General features: G+C 43.5%; 5 protein-coding genes and 2 non-coding genes across 7 annotated transcripts; 4 read left to right on the top strand and 3 right to left on the bottom strand.

The window, feature by feature from the left end:
- Positions 1 to 5324: 5324 nt before the first annotated feature.
- On the bottom strand, positions 5325 to 6068 carry LOC113169883 (histone H3). Its single transcript, XM_026371652.1, has one exon. It carries the CDS (start codon positions 5753 to 5755, stop codon positions 5345 to 5347), a length of 411 nt encoding a protein of 136 aa, XP_026227437.1. The 5' UTR covers positions 5756 to 6068; the 3' UTR covers positions 5325 to 5344.
- A 32-nt stretch (positions 6069 to 6100) lies between these two features.
- On the top strand, positions 6101 to 6987 carry LOC113169886 (histone H2A-like). Its single transcript, XM_026371656.1, has one exon. The coding sequence runs from the start codon at positions 6115 to 6117 to the stop codon at positions 6502 to 6504; it is 390 nt and encodes a 129-aa protein (XP_026227441.1). The 5' UTR covers positions 6101 to 6114; the 3' UTR covers positions 6505 to 6987.
- A 1264-nt stretch (positions 6988 to 8251) lies between these two features.
- Positions 8252 to 9250, bottom strand: LOC113169885 (histone H2B 1/2-like). Its single transcript, XM_026371655.1, has one exon. The coding sequence runs from the start codon at positions 9212 to 9214 to the stop codon at positions 8843 to 8845; it is 372 nt and encodes a 123-aa protein (XP_026227440.1). The 5' UTR covers positions 9215 to 9250; the 3' UTR covers positions 8252 to 8842.
- A 318-nt stretch (positions 9251 to 9568) lies between these two features.
- On the top strand, positions 9569 to 9641 carry trnav-cac. The gene has a single exon. It is a non-coding gene; the product is annotated as a tRNA-Val (tRNA).
- A 705-nt stretch (positions 9642 to 10346) lies between these two features.
- On the top strand, positions 10347 to 10419 carry trnav-cac. The gene has a single exon. It is a non-coding gene; the product is annotated as a tRNA-Val (tRNA).
- A 322-nt stretch (positions 10420 to 10741) lies between these two features.
- Positions 10742 to 11666, bottom strand: LOC113169884 (histone H2A-like). Its single transcript, XM_026371654.1, has one exon. The coding sequence runs from the start codon at positions 11611 to 11613 to the stop codon at positions 11224 to 11226; it is 390 nt and encodes a 129-aa protein (XP_026227439.1). The 5' UTR covers positions 11614 to 11666; the 3' UTR covers positions 10742 to 11223.
- Positions 11667 to 11918: 252 nt separating this feature from the next.
- On the top strand, positions 11919 to 12798 carry LOC113169882 (histone H3). Its single transcript, XM_026371651.1, has one exon. It carries the CDS (start codon positions 11973 to 11975, stop codon positions 12381 to 12383), a length of 411 nt encoding a protein of 136 aa, XP_026227436.1. The 5' UTR covers positions 11919 to 11972; the 3' UTR covers positions 12384 to 12798.
- Positions 12799 to 13193: the final 395 nt, after the last annotated feature.

Below are 13193 nucleotides of genomic sequence, written 5' to 3'. Positions count from 1 at the left end.
ATTTGCAGGAAGTTAACAGCAGCCACTACAGCTGACATGTAGTTTTAATGCAAACATGCTTGCATTAAAGTAATGCTTTAAGTATATAAATGTATATAGTTATATTTCAACACAAGGGTACTATTTTTGTAAGCAAAAATACACAGAAATTGTCATAAAATATAGTGATTATAACTTAGTAAAACCAAAAAAAGAAGTACAACAAAGTGGTTAAAGGTTTAGTTTGACATTAACTAAAATCTATATGTATGTGTGTGTTCTTCTGATATCTAGGATCCAGATGTGATCACGGTGAAGCTGATTCTTTCCGTCATAGCTGAAGCCTACAGCGACATTGTGAGTTAACAAGTCTTCTGCTTCATGTATATGCCTTGTGTACTTCTCTAAAGGTTGAAATGAGGAAGTTGACTAAGTGGAGACTTAAGACAAAGTAAGGACTTTGCATCTTGTTGAAGTACAATGAATTACAGAGCTCAGATTTTGAGGGTGTGTGCAGCACTCTGTCAGTCGCTGTGTGACTTCTATTGTTAGACAGACTCAAACAGTTGAACATTGCTTTGTGCACAATTCATGAAACTGTGACTCAAAGTCAAACAAATATATAAGAATCTCAGAATCTTAGGAAATAACAATAAGAACAATAAGAACAAAAGAATGTTTGTTATTATTGTGTTTTTCTGCAAGTTCTGTTTGAAAAAGTTACATTTACCAAACATTTATTAAATACTACTACTTTAAATGTAGTTTTACTAAACAACGATATTATATTTCCAAAAACTCAAACCTTAATATTCATAAGCATGTTTAACAAAAGGTACTTCCCTTTTGTAGCAGGCACGTGTTCAGTGAGGGCCTCTAAAAGGAAACCAACAGACGTGGTGGAAAATTTGTCAACCTGCTGCTTTTTTACAGACATGGACAAATATGTCATATGTTGTTCTCTTGCATCTTGAAACTAAGCTTTATTTCTTCTACTTCTGCTTTTTGTCTGGATTTTCTTTGTGTGTGTTCATAAGCTCAGAGAACGTTGTGGAAGAGTTCTGTTTTTTAAAATTAAAAGTGACGCTGCTGGGCCGCACCTGAAAACAAGAGCAGGGTTTTGTTGAATCAACCATTCATTAAACCATCCATCATCTGAACAGCCAAGGGGATTAATAAAGTATCAGTTGTTATTGGTGAAAACAGTTTGATTATTAAAAGCTGAGGAATTGAAAAGGGGCCAGGACAGGAAGTAGAACTACAAAATAAACGCAGGGAACCAGAAGTATGGATCTAAAGTTAAAGCTGCAATAAGTGACAGATTTTTTAATAATGTGCTTTCTTAAAGAAACCTTCTCATATTGTTCTATACGAGCAGTGGGTGACTTGTAGACTCTTAATTTACAGATTCAGATTTCAGCTCATGTGTTTTAGGATGTTCAGTCCAGATATTTACCATGCTACAGAACCACCACCAGACAAAATAAATGATGTTACCTCTGCTCACGTTTCACAGGTTTAATTTTACAAAAAAACGACAGCTGAGGAAAATCAGTTTGATGGAAAAAATAATTTGTATTTTACATTGAATTTCCTGAACTCTTCAGGACATGTTTAACAACATGTCCGTCAGATTTACTTCTGTAAGTCCTGACCAATGTCTGTCTGTAAAGAAAGGGAACTGGCTTTTGTGGTTGGCTGTGTAAGTAAAAGAATGAGCAAGAATGAATGTAAAACTAGAACTTCTCTAATGAAGAAGGGATCAACATTTCAGCCTTAGCTTCTGATCACATCCCTGCATCTGACAGGTGTAGTGTAAAGTATTAGAAAAGTAAAAATGAGAACTGTGCTGTGTGCCGTCCTGCTGCTGACTCTTCATTTAGGTACAGTGTGTGTTTTTATTACAAGTCTATTATATACAACATGTTGTCTTTTAATAATAATAAAAATAATAGTAATAAACTAAATTCACAATTACGGTTTTGATTAGAAATAATCTGCAATGTTGAATTAATAGCTAAGCTAAAAATATGGAGTACAGATATTAACATTAGTATTAGATTAATAATTTACAGTAATTACTACTTTGTGACTTGATTTATTCATTTAAAGGGATATTCCACTGATTTAAATGCACATGAACTGATTTAAAAAAAGGTTGTAATTGAAACAAACAGCTATGGTGATTTATTATTAAAATTAAATTACAAATTATTATTAAATAAACTTTAATTATAGAGCTCTTTTCCAAACATATGTTACAAAGTGCTTCACAAAAGAGACAAAAAACACAGGTAGCCCAACAAGATCAAATAGGAAGTCGTCTCTGTTTGGAGGAGATCAGAAAAAACTCACCGGTAGACGTATGCTTTAAGGAGAGATTTAAAAGATGTTACTGAGTCAGCTGATCTTATTTCCTCAGGTAAGTTGTTCCAGAGTTTAGGGGCTCTAACTGAAAAGGCTCTGTCACCTCTAGTTTTCATTCTGACATCAGGGACACACAGAAAATGTCTACCAGAGGATCTCAGGCTACGCGCAGGTTAATAAGACTTAAACAACTGGGATTTATAGCTGGGGGAAAGGCCATGCAGGGTTATTCATAAAACCCTAAAATCAATCCTAAAACATACGGGCAGCTAAGACAGGAGTGATGTGTTCATATTTTCTTTTCTAGTTAAGAGATCATAGATTTGTGGCTGAGACAGGTGAACAGACTGTTGCAATAGTCAAGGCATGAAGAAATAAATGCATGTAAGATCTGTCCGTATCATGAAATGATAGAATTTAACGTATTTTGGAGATATTTCTGAGGTGATAAAAACATGCCTGAACAAGCTTAGTGACATGATGCTCAAAGTTTAGTTTACTATCAAACCAAACACCAAGACAAGACTTTTTGCAGTGGGCTTAGAATTATCTAAGAGAGAATCTGTGCAGGGCAAAATGTGTTTGACTGAATGTTGTGGACTGATAACAACTATTTCTGTTTTGTCAGAATTCAGCTGCAGAAAATTTTGAGCCATCCAGCTTTTTATCTCATTTATACACTGATGTAAGGAACTCAGTCCTCCATGGTCAGAGATCTCAAAGGGAAAGTACAGCTGAGTGTCATCAGCATAGCAATGAAAAGAGACATCTTGTTTACGAATAATATGTCCCAAAGGGAGCATGTATGAACAGAACAAGATTGGCCCCAGCTCTGAACCTTGTGGGACACCACAGCAACACCTCCACCCAGATCACTTAATCTAGGGGAGTAAATAATAAATAATAATAAATAAATAATATTAGGGGGCAGAGCTCTTGCAACTGGATACACTCACCTATCCTCAGCCAGGTTTCATTTAAGAAAAGAAGTCATTTAAGAGAGATGCCTTGTTAGAGAGGGACCAAATCTTGTAATAGGGGCGCTAATATTAATACTGGAGCTGATCAGAGGCTTAACCAAATTAGAATAGTGTCTTAGTACTGCTCTAAGAAACTATAATAACTAGAATAAGTGAAAAGATTTTACATTTGCAATGATTCTGATTAAGTGAACTATTTAATCTTCCAAACTCTACAACCTACAACATCCTATTTGCGCTGCAGGCTTTCTGTTATAAATTCACCTCTAAACTAAAACTGATTTTAAAAATCCCCGTTCCTCCTGAGTTGGTAGGTTTTCAGAAGGATCATCGTGCACATTTGAATGTTCTCAAAGAGGAGGACAGAAGAGAAACCTGGTTATGGATCTACACAGATTTACAATAACTAGGTTAGCAGCTCTGTCTGTCCCTTCCATTTGACAAATGATTAAAGCAATAACAGAAAATCTCATATTTCACCAAAAACCACATAACCTGCATTCTCTGAGTAACCAGGTTACTTAGGTTGACAGCCAGATTACATTTACATTTAGTCATTTAGCAGACAAGGCAAAAAATCTAAGTCAAGGAGAAAAAGATCAAAGCAAAGTGCGGTTAAAGAAGAGTTTCTGTTACAAGAGATGTAAGTACAAGAGAGCAGAAAAGTAGTTTTTTTTTAAGTGCAAAGGAAGATGTGGAAGAGTTCTGTTTTCAGCAGTTTTTTAAATATTAAAGTGAGGTGGCTGAGCGTGCAGAGTTCTGCAGTTTATTCCACCATCGTGGGATCACTGAGCTGAAGTGTTTTCCTTGGTGTCGACTGTGTGGTGCTGGGACCACCAGGCGTCGTGCATATTAATAGTATTAGATTACCACTAATACTATTTACTACCACTGAGTATGTAGTGCTAAAATCCTGGTGAGGGTTTAATGTCAGTGGTGTAGTGGTTGGCACTGCCACCTCACCTCATCTGTCCAGGTGTACCCGGCCTCTTGCCCAGTGACAGCTGGGAGAGACTCCTTTAAACTGTTGGCATGATGGATGGTTTAATGAATGGTTGATTCAACAAAACCCTGCTCTTGTTTTCAGGTGAGGCCCTGAAGTGTAACTACTGTATGTCGTATGAGGACGGACTCTGCACCGGCACCAGCGTCCAGTTCTGTGGCGCGACACAAGACGCCTGTGGTGCAGTGATCCTACAGAACATTGGTTGTACGTTCATACAGATGAAGGTTATAGTATCTGCTGTTACTAGTTTTCATTACTCTAATATTTTTAGGATTATTATTTCAAGAAACAGAATGACGTTTAAATGCTATCCAGTACAGACAGATTCTTGTCCTGTACATATTGTTAAAAAAAAAAAAGCATCTTTGAATTATTTGAATCCAAACAGCGTGCCCTGCTGCTACCTAAAAAAGGTTCAAATGTTTGTTTTTCAAGCTGCAATCTTCTATTACGACATAGTTTCAAATGATTGGAACATATTTTGAACAGAACCGGTTATGTTGTCTCTGTTGGTCAGTATGAAGACGATAACAGCAAGAAATGTGTCACTCTACCCTTATTCCGTGTAATAAATAAGAATTATTAGATGACCAGGTCCCTATTATTCTTTATCATTTCAGCTTCATTCCGGATGTGCATGAACATGGGAATCTGTCAGGGCTGGATCCAAACACGCGGAGCGATCGCCATGTGCTGCAGCACTGACCTCTGCAACTGAGCCTCTTCTGTCACATTTCTACTGTTTTCAAACCAGTTTGATTTTTCTAAATGAAATCATAAAGATGAATAACATGTGTTCACAGCTAAAACCACAGTGCATTATTTGTTGCGAGTGCATTTTTTATGAAGTTAATTCATGGATTCACTGTGAAATGTGCATCATTGTGTTAGATCAGTGATAAAACTGGAGCATCGGAACCGTGTTGATCGACTCCATAGGGAACGAGTTCTTTAGTTGTAGTGAGGTGGCTCTGAAAAGAGCCTTTGTGCTGGATGGTGCGGAACAGACTCCTTAAGCCCTCTCTCCGCGGATGCGCCGGGCCAGCTGGATGTCTTTGGGCATGATGGTGACCCTCTTGGCGTGGATGGCGCAAAGGTTGGTGTCCTCGAAGAGCCCCACCAGGTAAGCCTCGCTGGCCTCCTGCAGAGCCATGACGGCCGAGCTCTGGAAGCGCAGGTCGGTCTTGAAGTCCTGAGCGATCTCCCTGACCAGGCGCTGGAAGGGCAGCTTGCGGATCAGCAGCTCGGTGGATTTCTGGTAGCGACGGATCTCTCGGAGAGCCACGGTACCGGGCCTGTAACGGTGAGGCTTCTTGACTCCGCCGGTGGCCGGGGCGCTCTTACGGGCAGCCTTGGTGGCCAGCTGCTTCCTGGGAGCTTTGCCGCCGGTGGATTTACGGGCGGTCTGCTTGGTTCGGGCCATTTCTTCTACTAGTTTCCTAGAACAGGACAAATGTGAAGCAGAGAGCGGAGAGCCGCTGCTCTTAAACCGGGGGAGCAGCTGGGACACGGTGACGCTGCAGCTCAGCTCCGGCTCCTGATTGGTGAGCGGCTCCTGCTGCAGCTCAGCTCCGGCTGGAGGAGCGAGTCCCGCCTGAATCTCCGCTGCTCATTGGAGGAAAGGCTTTTGAAAATGTCCGCCAACACCCGGAGCGGGCCGCCCTCTGCTGCTGGTTGGTCTGACGGGAACCGGGCCGCGCTCTGCGCCGACATATAACCGAGGGTTCGGACCCGGAAAGCCAAGTTTTCTCAGAGCATCGTCTGTAGAAAGAACAAGTCAACATGTCAGGCCGCGGAAAGACCGGTGGAAAAGCCAGAGCGAAGGCCAAGACCCGCTCGTCCAGAGCCGGACTCCAGTTCCCCGTGGGTCGTGTCCACAGGCTACTGCGTAAAGGCAACTACGCGGAGCGCCTCGGTGCCGGAGCTCCCGTGTACCTGGCGGCTGTCCTGGAGTATCTGACCGCTGAGATCCTGGAGCTGGCTGGAAACGCTGCCCGCGACAACAAGAAGACCAGGATCATCCCCCGTCACCTGCAGCTGGCTGTCCGCAACGACGAGGAGCTCAACAAGCTGCTGGGCGGAGTCACCATCGCTCAGGGCGGCGTGCTGCCCAACATCCAGGCGGTGCTGCTGCCCAAGAAGACCGAGAAACCCGCCGGCAAGGCCAAGTAAACCGGGACCGGCTCCGACCGCCAACACAAAGGCTCTTTTCAGAGCCACACACACCTCAACTACAGAGCAAACATCCCTTCATATCACTCCCATGTTCTCATTCACTCATTATCCACAAGTCATGGTTGCGCCACAGGCACCGAATCTCTCCTCATCACAAGAGTCGGAGCCTGCTGGTGAACCGGTGTCTCTCACGGTCCACTGTGCTGGTTTACCCCCCAGTCCTCGGTAAGAGATTTGGTAGGAACGGCTCAAATTCAGTCATTTGTGACCCCCCCGGACCCTTTACACGGACACTGAGCCACGGACCAACAGTTGTTCCTTTTGTTTTTATCCCTTTCTTTATCAGACCACATGGAGATAAAAGGACAAACATGCACAGTACCTCAGGTAAAGTCTTCATCAACTGCTCCAAACTCAAGCAGAATAAAAACAAGTAACAATGCTGTCAAATAAAGCATAAATAAATAAATATACATAAATAAAGCACACTGCTTCAAGTGCACTTAAATTCGCTTCTGTTTCCTCTGCATCCACGCTGGTTCTGACCCAAAATGTCACAGTCTCTGCAGACTCGGACTCCACTCCTGTGAGACAGACATGGACATTATGTTCCGTGTTCTATTTATTTCTTCTTTACAACTTTGGTTATCTTACCTACATTTAGTGGTACAACAGAGAATAAGACCTCAGACTAATATACAGAATGTATTTTCTAATTCTTGATACTGAGGCTACACTACAACATAAACTTGAGTAGAATGTTTGTCCCGTTTTACACATTAATTTATGCTTTATTAACATGATGTTAAATTTAGAATAACAACAGGAAGAGTCTCTAGAGAAGCTGTGTGGCTCTGAAAAACCCAAAAACACAATTTATCTAAATAAATATCCACACAGATCAATCTATCCACATGATGTGGAATGAAAACAGGAAAATAGTGTTTAATTGTTACAGCCCAGTAAAACAAATCAATCGTCCAGGCCCTGAGGCAGCAAAGCAGCCCCAAACCATGATGCTCCCTCCACCATGTTTTACAGTGGGGGTGAGGTTTTGATGTTGGTGTGCTGTGCCTTTTTTTCTCCACACTCCTGTTGTGTATTTTTTCCAAACACCTCAATTTTGGTTTCATCTGTCCACAGAATATTTTGCCAGTAGTGCTGTGGAACATCCAGGTGCTCTTTTGCAAACTTCAAACGTGCTGCAATTTTGTTTTTGGACAGCAATGGCTTCCTCTGTGGTGTCCTCCCATGTACTCCATTCTTGTTTAATGTTTTCCTTTCGGCTTTTGGAGATACTTTTGTAACCCTTTCCAGCTTCATGCAAGTCAACAATTCTTGAACCTAGGTTTATCTGCGAGCTCTTTTCCACGAGGCATGGTTCACATCAGGCAGTGCTTCTTGAAACCAGTAAATCCAAAACTGGTTTGTGTTTTAAAGGGCAGTACAGCTTTCAGCAACACATCCAATATCATCACACTGATTGGACTCAAGGTTGGTTCATTCCTGGCTCCAATTAGCTCATGGATAAGTCATTAGGCTAGGGGTTCACATACTTTTTCCACCCTGCACTGGGAATATTTACATGTTGTGTTCAATAAAAACATCAAAACATATAATGTTTGTGTACTGTTATTTTCAGCAGACTGTGTTTTTCTATTGTTGTGAGTTAGATGAAGATCGGAGCACATTTTATGACCAATTCATGCAAAACTCATAACTTGTACATAGTGTTGTATTTTATTTCACGTTTATTGTCCAAACTTTAAACTACTTTCTGCTGTTAGTGTAGCTATATATAGTGTTTTTACTAATGTTGTATGCTATTCATACCCAACTAAAATAACACAGAGCCAATTATTTAAAGTTCAAAAATGAAAATGAACAAACACTGACAGAGGAAAAGAGCAAACAGAAACCACTTCCACGGACCCCTGCACAGTTCTACTGCTGATTAGTTGGCCACTTCACATCACTGATATTCATCAGCATTAAACTCAACCACGATATGTCTGTGAACACGGTCAGTGTCCGGTAGATGTTTATGAGCAGATGATGCTCATAATATAATTTCTAGAATAAACTGGAAACTATTGAACTTTAATGATGTGTTGTTTCGCTCTCAGGTTTCATGAGAACCCAGTACTTTGTTCTGTATTCTCATTTTCTGCACCTGTTCCGGTCCAGTTATCATAATTCAGTATTTTCGTTTGTCTCGTTATTTCTGACTTTTCTGGGTTTGTTCCACATATTTCACCGTGAAGAAACAGCTGCTCTCAGACGCGGTGAGCGGCCCTGAAAAGAGCCTTTGTGTTGACGGAGCTGCAGCAGCAGTTTACTTGGAGCTGGTGTACTTGGTGACGGCCTTGGTTCCCTCGGACACGGCGTGCTTGGCCAGCTCACCGGGCAGCAGGAGGCGGACCGCGGTCTGGATCTCCCTGGAGGTGATGGTGGAGCGCTTGTTGTAGTGCGCCAGGCGGGAGGCCTCCCCGGCGATCCGCTCGAAGATGTCGCTGACGAACGAGTTCATGATGCCCATGGCCTTGGACGAGATGCCGGTGTCGGGGTGGACCTGCTTCAGGACCTTGTACACGTAGATGGCGTAGCTCTCCTTCCTGGTCCTCCTCTTCTTCTTGCCGCTCTTGGTGACGCTCTTAGAGACGGCTTTCTTGGAGCCCTTCTTCGGTGCTTTCACTGGATCAGGCATGGTGGTTCTGGTACCGGAGGGCCTCTGCTGGGGCTGCTTTTATTTGCGCTTTATGCTAATTCTGACTGTGCTGCTACTCGCACACGATTGGTTGACTTTGAAGCGCAACTGAGCATGCGCCAGAGGAGCAGCGCAAACTACAGCCAACAGCGCCACCGTGCCGTAGCGGCCCATGTTGTGGTCAGAGAGGGTATTACAGGATTGTATACACGTCATGCAGTCATGGCCACTGAAAAAAAAACGTTTTGTTAGGTTGAAACGTTTCGTTACTCATCAAGTAGCTTCTTCAATCAGACGTTTCGGCCTAACAAAAGGATCAACTGCAGTGGCCTGACAGACCATTGAACGCGTCGTGTTTCCGTAGTGTAGTGGTTATCACGTTCGCCTCACACGCGAAAGGTCCCCGGTTCGAAACCGGGCGGAAACATTTTTTTTTTTTTACAGAACGGACTGCGGATATGATCCGGAACCGAGTGAAATACTTGGAGGAATGAATACTGACAATATAACACAGAAGGTCTCGGCTTCAAAACCGGGTTTTCCACAGATGAAAACCTTTAGTTTGTTGAGGAGCTGTTTTTATAATCCGTACAAAAAGAGAAATAAGTCACTACTAAGTTTGATCCGTTTTTACATTTAACTATTTATCATTAATTATTTATTAGGACACTGCAGTAGTTATCTAAACAATGAGTTGTGTTGTATAGTCTGAAAGGTAGGGTTACAGGATTCTACATGTCATAGACTGCATAGGGGTGGATGTTGTTCTATATTTGTATAATCCTGTGAAGAATTTTGAATATTTCAATAAACATAAACAATACTGACAAACGTGATACAGAATTGTACCTTATTAAACAAGTTTTTTACAAGCAAACTTCATTTTGTTTTATAGGCACTTCTTTCTCGATATTGTGCATTCATGTCAGCAAAGTTGACAGTTTTCCTGTTTTGTTCTGCAGAGTTGACAACTGTGTGCACCTTTTATTTCTTATTCTGTGAGTGTGTATGCTCTGTGTAATGGCTACTGCAACAGCAGAATTAATATCTATCAAATTATATATGTATATACAGATTTAACATCATATACACGCATTTGTACAGGATGTCCCTGAACCATATCTCTGCAGCCGTTTCCGTAGTGTAGTGGTTATCACGTTCGCCTCACACGCGAAAGGTCCCCGGTTCGAAACCGGGCGGAAACATGTTTTTTTTTTTGTTTGTTTTTTTTAAACACATCATTTGAATTGAACGAGAATAGATCAGGTTCTTGTTCAAAATGAGCACTGATTCGATTGAGACGGTAACAAAGGCTCGGGTGGTGCCAGAACTAAATAAAGAGACTGAAACGGTGTTTTATGAATCAACAATTAATAAATTAACGGATCTTTGTTGGTCTTGTTATATTTTGATGTCTGTCTCACAGGAGTGGAGTCCGAGTCTGCAGAGACTGTGACATTTTGGGTCAGAACCAGCGTGGATGCAGAGGAAACAGAAGCGAATTTAAGTGCACTTGAAGCAGTGTGCTTTATTTATTTATTTATTTATGCTTTATTTGACAGCATTGTTACTTGTTTTTATTCTGCTTGAGTTTGGAGCAGTTGATGAAGACTTTACCTGAGGTACTGTGCATGTTTGTCCTTTTATCTCCATGTGGTCTGATAAAGAAAGGGATAAAAACAAAAGGAACAACTGTTGGTCCGTGGCTCAGTGTCCGTGTAAAGGGTCCGGGGGGGTCACAAATGACTGAATTTGAGCCGTTCCTACCAAATCTCTTACCGAGGACTGGGGGGTAAACCAGCACAGTGGACCGTGAGAGACACCGGTTCACCAGCAGGCTCCGACTCTTGTGATGAGGAGAGATTCGGTGCCTGTGGCGCAACCATGACTTGTGGATAATGAGTGAATGAGAACATGGGAGTGATATGAAGGGATGTTTGCTCTGTAGTTGAGGGGTGTGTGTGGCTCTGAAAAGAGCCTTTGTGTTGGCGGTCGGAGCCGGTCCCGGTTTACTTGGCCTTGCCGGCGGGTTTCTCGGTCTTCTTGGGCAGCAGCACCGCCTGGATGTTGGGCAGCACGCCGCCCTGAGCGATGGTGACTCCGCCCAGCAGCTTGTTGAGCTCCTCGTCGTTGCGGACAGCCAGCTGCAGGTGACGGGGGATGATCCTGGTCTTCTTGTTGTCGCGGGCAGCGTTTCCAGCCAGCTCCAGGATCTCAGCGGTCAGATACTCCAGGACAGCCGCCAGGTACACGGGAGCTCCGGCACCGACGCGCTCCGCGTAGTTGCCTTTACGCAGTAGCCTGTGGACACGACCCACGGGGAACTGGAGTCCGGCTCTGGACGAGCGGGTCTTGGCCTTCGCTCTGGCTTTTCCACCGGTCTTTCCGCGGCCTGACATGTTGACTTGTTCTTTCTACAGACGATGCTCTGAGAAAACTTGGCTTTCCGGGTCCGAACCCTCGGTTATATGTCGGCGCAGAGCGCGGCCCGGTTCCCGTCAGACCAACCAGCAGCAGAGGGCGGCCCGCTCCGGGTGTTGGCGGACATTTTCAAAAGCCTTTCCTCCAATGAGCAGCGGAGATTCAGGCGGGACTCGCTCCTCCAGCCGGAGCTGAGCTGCAGCAGGAGCCGCTCACCAATCAGGAGCCGGAGCTGAGCTGCAGCGTCACCGTGTCCCAGCTGCTCCCCCGGTTTAAGAGCAGCGGCTCTCCGCTCTCTGCTTCACATTTGTCCTGTTCTAGGAAACTAGTAGAAGAAATGGCCCGAACCAAGCAGACCGCCCGTAAATCCACCGGCGGCAAAGCTCCCAGGAAGCAGCTGGCCACCAAGGCTGCCCGTAAGAGCGCCCCGGCCACCGGCGGAGTCAAGAAGCCTCACCGTTACAGGCCCGGTACCGTGGCTCTCCGAGAGATCCGTCGCTACCAGAAATCCACCGAGCTGCTGATCCGCAAGCTGCCCTTCCAGCGCCTGGTCAGGGAGATCGCTCAGGACTTCAAGACCGACCTGCGCTTCCAGAGCTCGGCCGTCATGGCTCTGCAGGAGGCCAGCGAGGCTTACCTGGTGGGGCTCTTCGAGGACACCAACCTGTGCGCCATCCACGCCAAGAGGGTCACCATCATGCCCAAAGACATCCAGCTGGCCCGGCGCATCCGCGGAGAGAGGGCTTAAGGAGTCTGTTCCGCACCATCCAGCACAAAGGCTCTTTTCAGAGCCACCTCACTACAACTAAAGAACTCGTTCCCTATGGAGTCGATCAACACGGTTCCGATGCTCCAGTTTTATCACTGATCTAACACAATGATGCACATTTCACAATGAATCCATGAATTAACTTCATAAAAAATGCACTCGCAACAAATAATGCAATGTGGTTTTAGCTGTGAACAAACGTTATTCATCTTTATGATTTCATTTAGAAAAATCAAACAGGTTTGAAAACAGTAGAAATGTGACAGAAGAGGCTCAGTTGCAGAGGTCAGTGCTGCAGCACATGGCGATCGCTCCGCGTGTTTGGATCCAGCCCTGACAGATTCCCATGTTCATGCACATCCGGAATGAAGCTGAAATGATAAAGAATAATAGGAACTTGGTCATCTAATAATTCTTATTTATTACACGGAATAAGGGTAGAGTGACACATTTCTAAGTGACACATAAATAATGGATATTATTGTTTATTTAATTCCACTGGGCAATCCATTCTTCGGTTCTTTATTTACATTACATTTACATTTAGTCATTTACGAACATCAAAGCAAAGTGCTATCAAAAAAGTGTTTCTGTTTCAATTCTATTTCTTTCTTCTGTACTACATTAGTGTCATAAATCAGTCTACAAAAATTGGTTCCATATAAAGAATCAGCATTTATCATTATCATTATATTTATGTATTTCTAAGAAAACACTTGTTATGAGTATCGAGTTCTGACGATTTGCCTTCAAACGCAGATACGCATTAGGAGAGGGGGTCCCCCTGTA

The sequence above is a fragment of the Anabas testudineus genome, chromosome 14, assembly GCF_900324465.2.
Source record: "Anabas testudineus chromosome 14, fAnaTes1.2, whole genome shotgun sequence".
Taxonomy (NCBI): Eukaryota; Metazoa; Chordata; class Actinopteri; order Anabantiformes; family Anabantidae; genus Anabas; species Anabas testudineus.
Note: the sequence above shows the minus strand (reverse complement) of the source record. Positions and strands in the feature narration are given on the sequence as shown.

Excerpts from the sequence above, each read along its gene's own strand:
- LOC113169883 (XM_026371652.1), bottom strand. The coding sequence starts at position 5,755 with ATGGCCCGAACCAAGCAGACCGCCCGTAAATCCACCGGCGGCAAAGCT.
- LOC113169886 (XM_026371656.1), top strand. The coding sequence starts at position 6,115 with ATGTCAGGCCGCGGAAAGACCGGTGGAAAAGCCAGAGCGAAGGCCAAG.
- LOC113169885 (XM_026371655.1), bottom strand. The coding sequence starts at position 9,214 with ATGCCTGATCCAGTGAAAGCACCGAAGAAGGGCTCCAAGAAAGCCGTC.
- LOC113169884 (XM_026371654.1), bottom strand. The coding sequence starts at position 11,613 with ATGTCAGGCCGCGGAAAGACCGGTGGAAAAGCCAGAGCGAAGGCCAAG.
- LOC113169882 (XM_026371651.1), top strand. The coding sequence starts at position 11,973 with ATGGCCCGAACCAAGCAGACCGCCCGTAAATCCACCGGCGGCAAAGCT.